This window comes from Gallinula chloropus, assembly GCF_964237585.1.
Source record: "Gallinula chloropus genome assembly, chromosome: 1".
NCBI lineage: Eukaryota > Metazoa > Chordata > Aves > Gruiformes > Rallidae > Gallinula > Gallinula chloropus.
The window spans coordinates 90,051,697-90,069,979 of NC_140085.1; the positions used below are offsets into that span (position 1 = coordinate 90,051,697).

At 50.9% G+C, this 18,283-nt stretch overlaps 1 protein-coding gene across 2 annotated transcripts in view; it reads left to right on the top strand.

Moving 5' to 3' along the window:
- LSAMP (limbic system associated membrane protein) overlaps positions 1-396 on the top strand; it is a gene marked incomplete at both ends in the record, with an annotated part of 312,320 nt that extends 311,924 nt beyond the window's left edge. For both annotated transcript variants that reach the window (XM_084270918.1, XM_084270919.1), the window contains one exon: positions 299-396. In XM_084270918.1, coding sequence (XP_084127044.1) covers positions 299-396 — 98 coding nt within the window. The remainder of the gene's footprint in view (positions 1-298) is intronic.
- Between the last annotated feature and the right edge of the window lie 17,887 nt (positions 397-18,283).

The following is an 18,283-nucleotide window of genomic DNA, read 5'->3' on the forward strand; positions in this document are numbered from 1 at the left end:
CCTGGGTGTTGCTTAGGGAGAGCCACATGCTGTTGGAGCATTGGGCAGGAGGGCAGGATGCTGAGGAGCTGGCAGGCTTGCCAGCCAGGAGGTGCTTTGCAGGAGGCTCTCTCTGGACTGGCCAGAGGCTCTCCCAAGGGAGAAGGTGGCCGTGTCCAACAGCCCCAGCCCTCTGCCACAGGGGTAGCCTGGGAGTGGCCTCGCCTTGGCAGCAACGTGCCATGCTCCTCAGGTGCCACCGTCTCGCCCGGCCGCGTGTAACCTTGTCCTCTTTTCTCTCCCTTCTCGCACCCTGCAGGACCCGGCACAGGGAGAGTAGACAACGGTTCCATGAGTTTGGCCGTCCCACTGTGGCTGCTGGCAGCGTCCCTGCTCTGCCTACTCAGCAAATGTTAATACAGATCAGAATTAAAAATAATAATAATTAATAATTAAAAAAAAAACCCAACACGACGACAACAACAACAACAACACACAAAACAAAACGCGTTATACAGGAGACAGAGCGAAGAGAGGGGAGAGAGGAAAAAGGGGGAGAGAGAGAGAGAGAGAGAGAGGACTGTTTCTTTCACAACTTTTGTGTGTTCAGGAGCGAAGAGGGGGGAGAGGAAAAATTACAGCAAAGAAGACTCAGCAACATTAAATCCAAAACCCGACAAGCCGGCTGTCAAGTCACCGACTGTCTAGGAAGCAACATGAAGCGAGGGAGAGAGTGGGGCACCAGCAAGGATTGTGTCGCCGGAGGATGCTGCAGTGTAAACAATCCAACAAAACCCGCAACGCCAATCGAACAGAAGATCCCTTTTCTTTTCTCTCCTCCTTCCTCTTTTCCATAATCCCTCACTTTCCTTCCTTCCTCCTCTTTCTTTTGTGGAAAGAGGTCTTTGCTTCGGTGTCTGTAGCCACTTAACTTTTTGGATGCCCTGGGTCATTTTTGTGAGCCGACGCTCAGCCAGTTCATACTTTTGAAAACAAGCTGGAAAAAAAAAAAAAAGGGAAAAAAAGAAAAAAAAAGGGAGAAAAAAAAAAGCCACAAACCAGAGCGAGTCACCTGAAGCACTGCACACTGGTGTCCTGTGAAGAACCCCTTCCTCTCTTCACTTTGTCCTGCGCTCCTGCGCACCCACCCCTTGCCAAACACCTTTTCCGTCCCCTCCTCCACGCAACATCGCGCTCGCTGGCCTGAACTAAAGCTGTGTCAACTCTACTGAAAACATGCTTTTCTTCTTCTTTTTTTTCCCCCTAAACTGTCTTCCTCTTCTCCCTCAGTTGTCCCCAGCGTATTTCTCCCGTGTACGCCTGTGTGAGTGTGTGCATGCGTGTACGTGCGGCTCGCGCTCCGTCTTCTCTCTCTCTCTCTCTCTCTCTCTCCCTCCCCCTCGCTCTTTCTAAGCATGCAAAAGGAACAGTCCATGTGTACATATGCTCATCCTGCTGTAGATAATGTCCTGCCTTGTAAGTGTGAGACACGATGCTGAGAGATCACTCAGGCAGAGAAGAGGGGTGAAGGAGAGAGGGGCAGCCGCAACACAGGTTCCAGTGGCGTCCTCTCTTCAGCATCCTCACTAGCTTTTTGACTCCTGGCCGCCTTGCTTGCAAGAGTCAGTCTGCACCCTTGTTCAGCCTTTTTTTCTCTCTCACCTGCAACCTGTCCAGCTCTCGGCCTTCAGGTACCAGCATAGCAGCCCTGCTATGCATGAGTGCTTGCATGCGTGCATCAGGGGGTGCGCGCACGTGTGCGTTTGTTCAAGTCAGCAGAAGAGAGCAGGACTGGCCTGCAGCACTACGGGGTACGGAGTGTGGCTGCCCGCTCCTCCTGGGGAGGGGGTTCCCAGGCTGCTGTGATGTGAGTGATACAACCCTGGACATCACCAAGCAGCCGTTCCTGTAGGTGTAGTGTGTGCGTAAGAACGATGCCGCGACGTGAAGACATCGATCTGGTCATTCCTAACCATTTCGGTAGTCATGCGAAAATAGAGCCAATACCCTTTTTTTTGTTGTTGTGGTTCTTATTGTCCTCCCTGTTATAAAAGGAAACGTATGCTGTGTAAGGCCGAGTGTGCCTGTGTCCGTGCGTGTGGGTGCGTGGGTGCACGAGCGTGTGCATTGCACACCACCGCTACTACAAAGCTCACTTTGCAAATTCCACATTGGAAACCAATTGGGTCAGAAAGTGTCCGGGACCTGTGAATGTAGGAATGAAAACAAATGCCAGGTCCTAAATCCTGGGCTTACAAAGAAGGAGCTTAAAATGGTGCAGCAAAGAAATAGGCAGCACAATTCTCCTTGCTCTTCTCTTGCTCTTCTCTCATCCAAAGAGTGCTGGTCTTGCCAGAGAGGGCTGTCACTTGCCATCACCCTTCCTATGGCAGAATCACATGCAGACGAGATGCTCCAGGAGCTTCTGAGCAAGAAGGAGAGGGAGAGAGCAGGCTGTGAGAAGAAGGTTTAAGACAATGCTGTGTGTTAGCTGGAAATGGCCACGCCAGTGACAGGTCTGCTGCAGGAGCCAAAGCGAGCAGCAGGAGAGGGGAAGCCAGCAGCCATACCTTTCAGTGCAGGCGTGAGAGCAGGGGCACTGGGGAGAAGACTCCCATCTTTCCTGGCCAGTCACGAGTACTGGTGTCTGCAGCAGCAATGATGAGAAAACATAGGGTTTATCAGGTAACCACTTGTGGTTTTGGGGGGAGGGGTGTGCAAGGAGGGACTCGAGTGACCATCCCACAGTAGGTGCTTAGCACCCCTGAGATTTCAGACCCCGGCAAGCCTGCTTGTCTGTCTGTGCCCAGTGAACCGGCGCAGCTGGAGCGCGCTTGGCAGCCATGCTCACACGCTCCTGAAGGCAAGGGGACACAGCTTGGGCTTGCAGCCCTGCAGCGTGCAGGAGGGAATACCCACCGGGCAGTCCCCTGCCAGGAAGGAAAGTGGGAATTGCCATCCTTTGCATGGCTGGGGCACACTCCGACAAGGCCTCTCTCAGCCAAGGGCTCTCCCCACCACTCCACGCGGCATTTTCACCTTGCACTGCGGCACTGACGGCACCTGGCTCGTCTCTGCTGAGCTCAGCTGTTTTGGGCAGCAGCAGCAGGCAGGCGGTTCAGCAGGCAGGCACGGACTCCTCACAGGCAGAAGGAGCAAGGAAATGTTAAGAGACATGAGAGGCTGAAGTTTGCTTGATGGCAGGCTTTCCATAGATCTGCTGTGGATTTGGGTGATGGTGGATGATGTTCCCCCCTACTCCTCCAAGCCTCAAAGCAGTACCTGGGGGTGTTTGTGCCTTGGTGCGAGCAGGGGGGAGCTGGGTGACTGGTGCTTGAAATCCACCCAAGGCAAGCAACAAGCAGGGATGGCTTCCCTCTTCTGAGATAGGGCGCTTACTGATGGGACTTGTGCTCCTTCTTTGGAGAGTGGTGTGCTGCAGCCCAGGGAAAAAATAAAAGCCCTTCAGAGCATTGGAACACCCCAGTCCTCGTGCCTACCTCCTGGGAGGGCTGTGTTGGTCAGTGTCAGTGTAACAACTCCACATTTCCTGCTGCAACAGGGATCCTCATCCCCCTGGTACAGCCACAAGCTGATGCTGGTCCTGGAAGCCAGGGCTGAGCGCTGCACTCTCTCCAGCACGCTGCCACCAGTGATGCCAGCAGATAGCAGCACACTTCCCATTCTCAGGGCTGTATCTTCACTTGGATTTGTCATCGGAGGCTTGCTGTGAGAAGGTGGGCGGCCTGCACTGACTCGCCATCACCGGCTTCTCCCGAGGGCTGGGTCAAGCCCACTGTTTTCTTGAGGTTGAGGCTTCACTTTGATGTCAGCCTGGTTGCTATTGTAAGGTCTGTCCTGCGTGTTCTTCTTTGCGTGTGTTTTTCTCACTGTGGGATCGCTCCTGGCACCGGGTTTGCACACATCAGAGCCCTGTGGTGGGGTGGTGGTCACAAGTGCCAGCACCTCATGTCTCGCATCTTTTTTTCTGGTTTGAGAGTTTGGAGGGGATTCTTTTTCTAGATGTCTAGGCACACGGGCTTGTGGTTAAAGGGAAATATGTTGCTAAACTGTTTTTTGAAGCCATCTTACTATTAGCCAGAGGAAACAGCCACAACACCAGTGCTGGAATCTGGTCTTGCCTGCAGGAACTAGGCAGATCTGTGCCTCCAATGTGTGACTGTGAAACAGGGGGAAAGCCAGTTATTTGCAGGCCTGTCTGAGAAAAGCCACAAAATACCAAGTATGCCTGTTCCCTGCAGCAGCGCTGGGAGCCCTGCTCCCAGCAGCATCTGTTCCTGGCAGGTCTGGGGGAGTCGTAGGTCGTCTGGAGCTTGATTTACTCCAAGAAATTAATCCCTGTGAGCTGCCTGCATCGCAGGATGCTGTGAACATCCCCCTGTTTCTCCGAAGCCTGATCAGGGAGATAGATGCTCAAAGTACCTCTCAAAAGGAGAGCCTGGCTGGTCAGGGGAAACACAGGCAAGGCCAAACACTTTTCCCCATTCTCTTTCTCCCCCCCTGCCCTTTGACAGAGATGTTCCAAAGGGTTTTATCATCTCTCAGACCCTTTTCTCTGAAGCTGTTCCTTCTCCTCACCTCGACTCCGCGTTCACGTTGCTGTCTTCCCCATCCCCTCCCGAAAATCTGCGCTCTTGCTTCCTGCTGCCTCTCAGCTGGTTGGGGACTGGAGGAGATGGGAGTTTGGAATGGGACACCAGTTCCTTGAGCTCGTCAGTGTAATTGTGTTTGATTGATGGAGATTTAACATTTAGTGTTATAAAAAGAAACAAACAAAATGGAAAAAAAAATTGTATTTCTTCTACTGGTTTGTAAATATTACAAGAGTTACATGAGATGTCTGGTAATGTCCAAGCAGAGGAACAAAGACTTAGATTTAATATATGGCCCCATACTTGCTAGCAGATTTCTAACCCTTTTCAGTTGACCGAGAGGAGGGGTGAAGGCAAGTCTTTCTGAAAGGCACTGGACAGGGGGAAGGCAGCCGCCCTGAGCCACGTGAACTCCATGCATGACTGTAGCATGTTGCTTGGGGTGTGTGTCTGGTCAGATGGAAAAGGAAGCAGACACCTGTCTCCGAATGGCTGGGAAGGGTGACGTGGGACGCCCCAGCCGACACCTGTCTCTTGGCCGTTGTGTTCATTCTTGTTTGTTCGCAGCCCCGCAGCGTGCGGGTATGTTGCTCAGTGAGGCACTCCCCTTCTCCCCCCCCGCCCCGCTTTCTTCACCAGTAAAACTGTGTGTCGCCCCATGCTAGCACCAAGTGCATGTTTACGTGCCATTCATGAAGATGTCATTGGTGACATGCATCGTGTCGAGCGTTAGTCTTTGTCTGCACACCTTTCTCACGCCGCTGACTGTTCACCGCTCGGGCAGATCTCTCGTGTACTCCTGCTTGCCCCACTTTTGGTCAAAGTATATCCAAGCCCCACTAGCTCTTCTTAGGTCCAGGTGCATTCAGACCATGCCCCCCAAGCCACCCGTCTGAGCAACCCCATTTTGAAAGTCCAAGCTCACAGCATGGACAAAGTCGCCATCGATAGCAACATGGTCTCCAGGCTGAGTGGAAGCTGCACATCTGGAAGGAATCTGGGGGCACAACAGCAAGTCCTGATGATTCAAGAGCATTTGGGAAGAGGATCTGGGGAGTCAGAGGAGCTACTTTAGAGTCCTTCACAGCCCTGCCACTGGGTGATGTTTCAGCTCAGTCATTGTGCAGTGCTTTACCACGACCCTCCTTGATGAGGGAATCTATGAGTACAGGGAAACAGCTCTTCTCCTCCCAACCCCTCTCACACCTCCACTTCTTCTCCTCCAAGCACACCGACCTGCAGCCTGTATCATCATGGTGCTTAATGTGATGTAGCAACTGACACAGAGGACGGCTAACCATGACAGTCCTACAGTGGAGATGCTAAGGGGATGAGCGGTTCTCTCTCTCTCTCTCTCTCTTCTGATGGTGCACAATCTTTCTGCTTCCCTGACTCAAGTACACAAAACTTCTTGAGTTAGGGATGCCGGGAACAAACTGTCCAATGGAAAGAGCAGAAACTCAGGCAGGGAAGTGGTGGAGAAGCTGGATGGTAATTTCCAAGATGCGATGCCGGTGGGAAAGGGTAGGGATGGCTGCTGTCCATCGTCCATGCACAGAAACCCCAGGTTCACTGGTGAGGAGACCACAGCCTCTCAATGCTGCTCTTAGAGTGGCTTCATTTCGAGTGGGATGTCCAGAATAGACTTTTTTTTTTTTACTAAAGTGCATGACTCCTGCTAAGAGCTGCGTCACACAATTTTAAAACCTTCTCTTTCCTTCTTGTAACTTGCTATAACAATGTTCAGGCAGCTCCCACAGCCGCCATTGCCCCTCAATTTTGCCTGATGGTTGGCTCTCATTAGGGCAATATGTGGTGTTTGCTTGTTGATTCGCTCACTGCAACAGGAAAGCTTGGTGAGGATATGTTGGCGTGGTCCTCTGTATCTCCATGGCTTGGGGCGATGTGTATGAGGCAAGACCAGCCAAGACAGGGCTTGGGAAAGAGGAGCAGCTCTCCTACTTAGGCCTGGCAGGTGGCAGGTGACAAGCAAAGGGTCCCTCACTTGTTGCACTCTCAGGTTAGCTGGTCCCACAGGAACACATCCTGCTCTGCGGGGTTCCTTGGGCAGCACGGCTGGGGATGGGGCAGAGAGAAAATCCAAGAAGGGCTGCTCCCAGGTAGGGCAGGGCCTTCCCTCCCTGCCTATGCATCAGGTGCTGGCCCCCAGGGATGCTAACACCCCGCTGTGATGGGCCTCAGTGAGTGATGCAGTGTGAGACCACGGTGGCTCTGGCTGTGCCCCAAGAACAGGTGTGTGGATGTTTCTGTACATAACACATGGGCCACAGATGGTGAGGAGGAGCAAGACCACCTAGGAGCCAGCCAGCGAGGAGAGCAGCTCCCAAGCGGGGCTGTCCTCCGAAATGACGATGTTTGTTCCCCGTTTCGGCCATGCACAGGCACACACGCACACCCCTGCGACCTCTACCACGCACACAGTAGTCCTCATGGCTACCATACAGGCGCTCTCCTTTCCCACACCCTCCGTTGCACACTCAGCCAGCCACGCACCCCTCCGCTTGCTCCCGGCCAGGGCTCTGCCCAGACAGCTGCGTGGTGACCTCCCCAGGAAGCCAGGAGAAAGCGCGGCGCCGTGCGTGCGACAGCACACGTGTGTGCCGGGAAAGGGAGGAGGGGGCAAAGAGCAGGAACCTGCCTCCACGGTGCCACCATCACCTCCCAAATCAACCTTCCCAGCTGGAGCCAAGTTTCATCCTCTAGACCTTGAGAACGAAGGCCAGTCCCTTCTTCTTGCTACACGGTGGGGTGGTTAGAACTCTCCTCATTAACAGTGTTATATACATATAAATATATATATATATCTATATCTTTATATATATTTTTCCCCAGCACTGTAGACATGAGCTGAACTTCTCTTTAACGAAACGAGAAAACGGCCCTTTTATTTTTTGCCATCGGTTTGTTTTTGGAACAAGCTCTGTGACAGAAAAGTTGAAAAAGCGCAAGTGTGTGTGTAAAAGAACCGATCAAAAAAAAACCAAACACCAAACAAAATAACCCAACAAATGAATGAACAAAACCCAGTGATGGAAAAAAAAATAATAATAAATAAAGAAGCTTTTTATTTTTTTCTTTTCTCAATGTATTTAACTTCTGTTATCTCGTTTCTGTTTCTTTACATGTATGAATGCTCTGCTCTTCTGTGATCTTAAAAAAATACAAAAAAATACAAAAATTAAATAAACGTGGAAAGGACGTCATGTTTCTTCATTTGCCCCACCTTCCCTGCCCACCCTGGCTTGTCTCCTCTCTGATCACGCCTTATGATGACTTCCCAGCCCACCCAGGGGACGTGGGCCAGGCTGTTCCTTCCCTCACCTTCCTTGATGGAGCAAAGTAGCACAGGATGCAAGCAGGGCAGGGGCAAGTGGCTTTTGGCTGGGGGTACCAGATCACCCCTAGCAAACTGGCCCCTGGGATGCAGTGCCTGGGGGTGAAGGGAGCAGGTTGGCTGTAAGTAGAGGTGGATTGGGGCTGCCACAAGGAGGGGAGAGATGCAGGGGCTGTCGCAGCTGAGCGGTGTGGGAGAAACTGCAGTGCCCAGCCCTGAAACTAGTGTTCAGTTCTTGCAAAAACTCCACATTAAAAGCCAATAAAAAATTAAGTAGCATAATTGTGTTTGTGTGCAGGTACAGGTTGGTATGAGGGATGCAGTCCCAGGAAGAGCAAAGAAGCAGATGGGAGGGGTGGGCTGAAGCTGAGTGGCACAGGCGAGCACAGGAGAGGAGTGTTAGAAATGACAAAAGGTCCTAAAAACAGGACTTAAGGTAGACAAGTAGTGAAGCAGTAATTTATTATACGTTCTTGCAAGAGCAGGTGACCCAACAAAGTAGGCACACCTTTGGTCAGAGCTTGCAGCCTTTTTATACCATAAATCTATACATATTCATCACCTGTCCTGCTTCGTATTAAAATGAGTTCCAAGAGATGGTTTCCATAAACTCCTCCCAATTGCGTCTGCGCATTGTCCTGTGGTAGTGGTCGTCGGTGGTCTCAGCGATGAAGGTTCGGAGTCTTCCTCAGGTTGAACCTTTCACCTCCTTCCTCTGTTTAACTATGGATTTTACAGGCTCAACCAAGGCGCCCCATCCACAGCAGTACACAATATAATACACATGGCATGTCTGGGACATTCCCGCTTCCATTGGTGAAGTAAATTAAAATGTATGAGTCCTTTTGTCTGGGACAACTGCTTACTGGCAAGTAGTTGTCTTTATCTTAACTTTCCCGGCAACTGACATGGCCCTGGGCTGAAGGAAGTCAAAGCTCCATACAGGTTTCAGATTGCAACATGGTTGAAGCCTGTTCCTTGAGGCCTGATTCCAGCCCATGTCCTCAGTCACGATTTAACCCCTTATCTCTTTGTCCAGGATCATCTGTATCTTTTAGCAGAGCTATGTACTCAAATTGAACCCTTGAGAACAGTATTCCCCCTTATTTTATGTGCTGTCCTAAATTCTCTATGCAGGATTCCTGATGAGGCAGCCTAAGTCCTTTAAGTCAGTAAAGAAGACAATAACATTTTTCAGTTTGCAAAAGCAACATTTCTTAGCACTTTCCACAGGAGCACCAAAAGTCTGAGCACGATGGTGGAGACGGAGGAGGAGGCCAGTGCAGAAGGAGGTCAGAAATGCTGGCCAAGAAAAGAGAATAGGGCACAGCACTGGAGAGGTCAGGTTTTATGTTGAGGAGGGAGAGGGCCTGGGCCTTGGAGTGAGGGCAGCCAGGACAAGGGAGAGAGGGGCAGGAGTCCTGTACCATGGGCACAAGTAGGCACAAAGAGAACGGGTTAGAAGAAAGACAGTAGGAGGGGAGGAGGGCAGCAGAGTAGCCAGAGTGAGTTGACAAGGAACCAGAGACAATGGGGTGAAGGCAAGCAGCAGGATCCAGGGAGTCTGGTGAAACAAAAAAGCAGCTCAGGAGGGTAGGTATGGGGGATGGAGAGCCAAATCACTGCAATGGTGGGGTCTGTCCAGCACGTAGGTGCCACCTGAATGTCACAGCCTTGTGACCCCCTCCTTGTCCTGGTGAGAGAACCTGCATTTCCTGGTGGTCCCTGGGGACACTGGCTACTGCACAAGGCAGCGCTGCAGCTAGGACACAGGCCCAGGCTGTGTGGCAGGGCTAGGGAAGCCCAGGTTGTGGCCCAGGGGAGATGGGGCAGCCTGTGCCTGTTCCTGGGGAAGAACAACGCCAATAATGGTGCAGCAGCAGGCGGCTGCACCTGGCTGGGCCTCGCTTGCACCATGAGGGAGGGAGCCTGGCTGCAGCTCTGGGAGCAAGGGGATGACATCCTCATGTGCTGTGGGAACATGAAAGAACAGGGCTGCTTCTTCCTGGGTCTGCCCTGCCCGGCATCGGTGTGGTGCTCGCGCTGACTCTGTTCGCCTTCCACCTTCTCCTCTACTGCCTCTCTACAGACTGCTGGGGCGGACTGGAGACACACATGCAGAACAGGTACAGTCTATGGAAAGTCTATCTAATTGTGTTTCTGCAGCATAACACACAGGACGATGAAAGCCTGGTTTTCAGGAGAGCACAGGCATGTTTCTTGCATTAAATAAGAGCTGCTGTCAGACGCTCAGCACAGACAGTCGCTGAGGTGCATCAGTAAGCACTAGGTGTGAACATGAACATGGCAAGTGCTTTCCACACCTTTGCTATTCAAGGCCAAGAAGCAGTGATGGATTATCAACCCTCCTCTGACATGGCACTGGGATACCTGGGGGCATGCAGGGCAGGGGTGGTGGGGGGAGCCCCGGGCTGGGGGTCAATGTGTTGCTGTATGGGTGTGGAGGTCAGCACTGAGCTTTATTGGCTAGTCACTGAGGTAGAAACAAGCCACTTCCTTAATAAAAAAACAAGCCATGGGTGTCACTGGTGCTACCCAGACCCCACCTCATACCAGGACCCCACCTCCGTGTCTGCTCTGCACACAGCTGGAGAAGCTGCCTGTGCCTTTTCACCTCCATCACCTTAAAGCTGAGACTAAAAATAAGACAAGCAAAGCCCTGGCAAGCACAACCTCCCTTTTCATTAACATTTTAAATGGTTATTTTTAATGGTACATTTAACTAACACTAACTTATCCATGGGAAGAGAATTTGGCTGTTAACACTGGCATCTGCTTAACAAACTGAAGCTTTGCATTTGGTGAGGCGTGAGCATAACACCAATAGTATTACTTGCTAACAGCAGACTCATTAGCATTAATTGCTGCGTTTACTACCACAAAGAGCTTTCTGTATCTGTAACAGCAGTTATTAGATGTACCCCATTCTCACTGGAAAAGGTACATAGGAATTCTTAGCAGTGATGCAGGCCTACCGGTAAATGGGGATCTAAATACTAAATAGCATTTACATAACTCAAAACTTCCAGAAGAGCAAGAAAAGTTATTTAAAAAAAAAAAAAAAAAAGTTTCTTCATCGTCTTTCCTAACTGGAGAGCTTTGTTCAAAAATGGTGAAGTTGCAATTAAAAATCAGTTTAAGGGCTATGATGCTCGAAGGCCACAGGAAAATGTGTGTCCATAAAAATACCTTGCAATTCAGCCAAAACTGGATTTTGCTGTCCAAAGCAGGCATTGTCAGAGCTGGCAAAGAGCTGGGTTAGAGAGACAAACCGTGATGGAGAGAACACCTTAGCAGATTTGCCACAACTGTGCACTGGTTGGCACTACTAAGGTTGACAGGATTCGTCACCTGTTCCCATCTGTAGCTGGAATCCCAAGGCAGCCTGTTTGTCTCAGAGGAACTGTATTTTGATGTTTGGGATGGGAAATAGGGGCTGGTGGTGTTTAATTTATTTTTTTTTTTCCCATAAGATTTCTCAAAATGTGACACCTGGGGCTGGGCTATAAATCAGGATGCAAATGTCACGATTTATCACAAAACCCAGAGTCCAGCACCCCTGAAGCAGGGAGGCGTCTTGGAGTGGTTGTGACAGGGGAAACCTACAAGAGCTGGAAACTGCAATGACTGGCTGCCAGACAGACACCTGCACCTAACACCTCCCGACTGCTCTGTGTTACAAACTCTGTCTGCACATGGCAGGTGTGGTGCCTGCAAAGCCTGGGAACATGCCGGAGAGTACGAGCTTTACACGATGCTGTCTGGTGATTAATACTTTCAGAGTGTATGGGTTTTAGCTTTTTTACTATTATCTCTTCAAAAGTGCTGCCTTTCCAGTTTAGCTTAAAAATGGTGTGATGACCAGGAAGCCAGAGGAATGAAGGTTTGAACCATTTTTCACAGAGAGAAAGGTTCTAATTGAAATGCAGAAGGGAGTGTTCATACGCTCCAATAACCTTGGTGGTAAATCTTTAAAAAGTCTTTTTAAATATTACAACTAAAATGCAAAACACTGAGCAGGAATAATGCTACTCTACCAGGCAAGAGCTGCTCCTCCAAAACTGTTGTAGGGCTGGAGGGTAACAAGGCAGCCTTTAGACTTGCTCTGGAACTCACACCTCTGCGTTGGTCTGTTGTTGCCCCTTCTGTGGGTGCTGAATTTTTTCATCCTGCTCTGTCCCATCTCTTGGGACTTTTAGGGTGGCAGTCTCCCGATGCCTGTGGTGACAAGCTGCAGTACTAGCAATGGGAGAGTTTGTGGAAGTCATCAGTACAAGTGCATGGTCCACCTTCTTCTGCCAGCGAAACACAGGAATCTGGGTTTTCCATCTCTTGGAGCCCAGCCTCCAGGATTGTTTCTTTATCCCGAAACCCATTGTGTAACCCAGTCCCCCCAGCTGGCAAATATGCTTCAGGGCCTAAGCCCCTCAAGGATGCTGCCCAGAGAGAGGGTCAGACATCCCGTCTGACCTGGTGCAGGAATCTAACAGAGCTTCAGTCCCTCACAGTGCACCTGGATTCCCACCCTGGCCCAGCACTAAGCCCTGTGTGATCCCATGTAGCTCAGATAGTCATGCAGGCTTGTTTCCCGTAGCTACCAGAATTGAGGTGGGTTTTATTTTTGCCCGCTGTTTTCTTGAGTTGCTCTCCCAGGACTGAAGCCTTGCACTTTGTGTGGCATCAGATTTTTCATGGGTTGCCCTGGCTTTTTGCTGGGCTGGAGTTCATTTTCCTGGCAGCTGGTATCGTGCTGTGCTTTCGATTTAGTATGAAAATAAGATTGATGTCACACTGATGTTTTAGTTGTTGCTAAGCAGTATTTGCTCAAGGACTTTTCTGCTTCCCAGAGCCTGCCAGCAAGCAGGCACGAGCCTTCTGCAGGAGGTGCACAGCCAGGACAGCTGACCAAAACTGTCCAAAGGGATATTCCATACCATATGATGTCATGCTCCATATATAAACGGGGAGGGGGGGGAGAGGAGATGGTTGGGGAGGGCTTGGGAACTATCTAGACATCGGTCGGCAGGTGGCGAGCAGTTGTGCTGTGCATCACTTGTTTTGTATATTCTTATTATTGCTACAGTTACTACCCTCTTTCCCTTATTGTTCTATGAAACTGTTTTTATCACAAGCCACAAATTTTACTTCATTTCGATCATCTCCCTCAGCTCACTGAGAAGGGGGAGTGAGCAAACTGGCTGCGTGGTTATTTTAGCTGCCTGCCAGGTTAAGCCACAGCAGTGGGGAATAAAGGTCTAATCCCCACCACAGGCAAAAGCACCCATGAGCTGGTGGTGAGATGATGGCTTGAGATAAAACTGTGCATCCTCTCTGCAATGTGGTTTGGGAAGCCTGCTCAAGTAAAGGCTGCCTGCTTGTGGGTCCATCACCCATTTATTTGTAGAGTGGCCTGAGAAATTCTCTGGCTGTAGAGAACCTCTCACAGATCACCTCGCTGGCTGCTGACTTCACTGGTTTGCTTACCAGAGCCACGATCACCCTTGCCCCAGCACCAGTGCTTGTCTGTCTTGTCAAAGAAGGAGTGGGCTTGCCACATCTTTCCACGAATCAGGGTTACTTCACCCAGACTGAGGTCTCCCTCCTTTCACAGAGCCCTGCAGTCCTTCAGCACAGCCTCCTGCCCTTCTCCATGGCACAGAAATGAAAATGTCCAGAGGTTCATTGCTGGAGGCAGCCCCAGCTGTACCTCTGGTACCCCAGCACTGCAGCTGAGGCGCAGCAGGGAGCAGTGCTGCTGTTTCCATCCACGGCACAGGGTGGGGATGGAGGCAGTGTGTGCTCTCCAGGCAAGCTTCTCTTGCTGGTAGTGGTGCATTGCTCTTCTGCAGGGTTTTTCTGGGGCAGCTGTTGGCACAGTAGAGCTGCTGACAGGCATCAGGGCAAAGCCTCCCACGCTGCAGGATGGGGTTCCATCTGACACAGCCCTGGTACCCATCAGCATAAGCCGTACCATGTGCTCTCCTAGTGGGACAGAAATGCCATCGTGTGCCTGAGCCCAGTCAGGCCTCTTGCTGCCCAGTGATCTGGCAGCAAGCAGCTGCGGAGGGATGGGTGGGCAAGCACAGCCTCGGGCTGCTGTCTGCTTGAGGATGATGTAGGGGGGCATCTCTGTAGGGAGCTGCACCTCTTGGTGTGCTTGGGGACCAGAGAAGACATGGGGATTTGTGCTGCTGGCTGCAGAGAAGGATTTAGCTCCCAGGGGATATGGGCACGACTGAGTGCCTCTTTGTAAGGATCCGGCAACTAAAAGGCAGCTCCTGGTTCCAACCCAACCCTGAATCAGCCTAAGGTGAAGGACCACAGCCTCAGAGGACATTTGCAATGGTGCCCAAAGCCTTCCGGCTCTGCTCTTGTTACCCCCCAATAGCTAATTGAAATGGAAATAAGGAACTGTCTCTGGGAAGGGGCTGCAATGCTTGCAGATAAGGGTTTGCAACTGCTCTGAAGCACTTCCCATGGCCCTGCCCCAGGCAGCAGCTACCCCAGACAGCCCTGTGTCCTCCCACAGTGGAGGGATGGGGCATCCTGAGGCAGCCAGGTCAGACCAACAGAACCCCACTGCAACTGAGTGGTAGTAGTATTAACGAACTAAGAGGCACTGAGTGAGAGAAGAAAGGGGGGAAAAGACAACGGAGGCACTTTGTGCCTCTAATGATGGCTGCGATGCAGCAAATGAGGGAAAATTAGCACCAGACAGACAAATGGAAACTCATTTCAGAGAGGCACTGAATGAGACAAAATTGCAATGAGAAGCTCAGGAGATTAACTTGGTAGCAATGAAACTTGATGCCCCAGGGAATCCAGTGCTCCTGCACGCTCTCTTGCTCGTAGTCTCTACCCTCTGAGCTCTCCCTCCCTGCCCTTTAGTGATCTCCCTCACTATTATATAAATACTGGAGCTGAGGAAACATTTATTCAGAGCAGGAGGGTGAATTTGCTTTGATGTAATCCTCCCTCTCACCCTTTTTAAAATTAGTGTCTGCAACAGTTTGTGTCTATGGCAAAGGTGAGCAGGGGTAGGAAGTCATCACTACTCCCGTGGCCAAAAGCTGACCTTGCACTCAGCTTCCCACGACAGTCTGAAAAACTGGGGTGGCCTGACCATGGCCAGAATCAGGGAGGCTTTGGCTTGGGGCACAAGGACAGCGGCTGTGTAAGCTGGTTTCTGCTTGTATACCAGAGGGAATAGTTGTCTTCCCAGCTGGGCAATTTCACTTAATGAATTGCTGAACTCTGTCCCTGTCCATCTCCAAAATACTGTCAATGCCATTGAATTCTCCTGCTTGGTCTCTGTGACGTGGTTGTTTTTCAGTCTTGTACCCTCTTGCCCCAAAAGACATAAGCTTGTCAAGGGCAGGGAGAGGCGTGTGTCATGGGGAGGGAGCCTCTGCACCAGTCTGTGCATCCTTTGCACCCCGTGCCCCCTCCAAGGATACCAGTGACAGAGGAACAAGGCTTCACAGCCAGGCTCAATGCTTACCAGCAGTAGAGCTGCATACTAGAGGTAGACTAGTACCTGCCTAAAGTCTTTATTGAGAACTTCTGAGCTAACTGGGTCAGACCTGACTCATTGTGCTGGCTTTAACCTTGCTTCAGAAGGATGGCACCAGTTTGGTGTGAGAATTTACTCAGTAAGGAATCAGGTATGAGTGGATTTTGGGTTTTTTCCATATGTGCTTATTAGAAATGCCTGTGTGTCCTGGTTTTGGCTAGGATAATACAGTTAATTTCTTTTCTAGTAGTGGATGGAATGCCGTGTTTGGGAGTGCGGATGAGAGCAGTGCTGATAACACACCCATGTTTCTAGTTGTTGGCAAGCAATCAAGGACTTTTCAGTTGTTCTATTTCCCTGCTAATGAGAAGGGAGGGGACACAACCAGGACAGGTGACCCAAACTGGCCAGAGGGGGTATGCCAATTGTGTCATGCTCAGCATAAAAGGTGGACTGGTCAGGGGGAGGAGCAGGCAGCTCCAGGACGTGCAGTTTTGGGGATGGTCCAGTTTTGGGGATGGCTCTGAGCTGTACAGCCTGAGCTGTGTGCAGTTTGGTGAGATACTGCTTTGGGTATCACCAGGGTCATATATTTTGCTACAAAATCCTGTTATTATTATTATGTCTATTTTTCTGCTATCCCAGTAAACTATCCTTGTCCTGACCCACGAGCTTTTGGTTCCTTGGGTTTTCTTCTCCTTCCCTTTTGCCCTCTCTTAGCTCTCCCCATCCCCCCACTGCCTTTTAAAGAACAAGTGGCTGTGTAGTGCTCAGCTCTCAGCTGGGGCAAAACCACGACACTGTGGATAACCCCAAGAGAAACAGCGTGATGGTACCATTTGTGCTCACCCAGAGGCTCTGCCACCTGACAAGAGCACTGCAATTACTGTGCAATTTTGGTTCTAGACACAGACACCTCCTTTAAGGGCCAAATACCCACATGGTGAAAATCAACATTGACATACTAACGCCACTAAGTCTGCTGTGGTGGCTGTTGAGCTCATCTCCTACATCTGAGTAGAACCTATCAAACAGGAGGAATTCACCCATGTCATATAGTGATGGGACTCTGTGCTTGACAGGTGCCACAGAGGCAAAGGCCAGGTATAATGTGTGGCATCTCCTCTGGAGATTTCAAGTATTGCTGTCCCAGAATTTCCCAGTCTTGCCCTAGAAAGTTAATTCATGGGAAAGCCCGTTTAGCTGAGCAGCCCTTGTACAGGAGAGGCAGCCCTTAGAAGGGATATTTGGGCTGTGATTGCTCTGTGCACGCCCCATGCCTGCAACAGGACCCCTGGCACTGGGCACACCAGTCCTTCTCCTGGCACTGGGCACACCAGTCCTTCTGATACCAGCTGCACACCTACATTCCTAAGTTCTTTACAGAGAGAGTGGTGAGGTGCTGGAATGGGCTCCCCAGAGAGGTGGTGGATGCCCCGTCCCTGGAGGTGTTCAAGGCCAGGTTGGATGGGGCCCTGAGGGTTGGTGGCCCTGTCTGTGGCAGGCAGTTGGAACTCTCTGATCCTTGAGGTCCCTTCCAACCCAGACTATTCTATGATTCTGATACCTCTAGTACTGGCCATGAGCAAACCCCATGGACAGGGGCCGTGGGACCTGGCTGAGTGGGGCAGAATGGGGGAGAATGGCAGAGGCTGAGTCTCACCCAGAGGCTGGAGTGTGCTGGCAGGTACCAGGCTGCTCCCATGATTTCCTTGTAATGAGCAAATTAGCTAAAATCAAAGCCATTCTCCAGATAATCTATTAATAGATAAAATAAGTGTGGCTACATATAGCAGTATTTGATGGGTGCTCAGTTCCCTTGTTTTCTACTCTTACTCCCTTGCCTCTCTGTTATGCGAGTCTCCTTTCCACCTTTATTGGTGAGTGTTTGTCTCTTCGATTTCTGTTCCTAGCGCCTGATTTTGTTGCCTGAGCACGAGCCATTTGGCCCACATTGATTATTTATGAAGGTGGGAACCTTTTATCTCAGCTGCTTAGTAACTTAATGTGGGTATAGAAAGAGGCTGTAGAAGGAACTACACGTCTTGCAGGAGCTGGGAGACAGGGAAGGAAGTTGGGGTGCTGCAGCGTTTCATAGGAAGGGAGTAGGGAAGGGAGACAAGCCAGGCTGAACTCACTGTACAGGGTGAAAGCAGGGGCAAAGAGGTACCCATGGGATTTGACAGCCCTGTGCATTCACCTTGCAGAGGTGTTAAGAAATGTCAGTAGAGAGTGAGGCCCATTGTTATAATTTCCCACAAGAAGGCATGAAATCTTCGGGTACGAGTGCCACGAGAAGGGTGCCCCTCTGCTTGTGATGGGCTGGAAGCTCACCCCTTACCGTGCGCAGGCAGATGCTCCGCAGTTGCCAGGGCGCTGGCTGTACAGCCCGAGCCTGGGAGTGAAGACAGAGCCAAAGAGAACAAAGGGTTTGCAGTTCAAGCCAGGCTTAGCGGGAGAGGCGTTGCGAAGCTCCGGTGAGACTACACACCGTGATTTCTGCAAACCCAGGCAAGTCACGCACTCACAACGGGTCACTGGGACCTGGTCAGGTGGAAACAGAAAATCAGCTTCCCTCCCCAGCCCCTGCCCTTTCCCAGACCAGCCTTTTTTGGTATTTTCAGCCTTTTTTGCTGCCTATCTGCTCACAGCGCCTCGCCCTCTACTAGTCCAGAAGATGGGAAGAGAAACACAGCTGGCCAGGTGCTCACAGAGATTTGCAGAGGGACACCCACGTGGAGTAACGCACCCTCCAGACGATACGTCCTCAGGATCCAGCACACAAACATGAGGCTGGCAGCC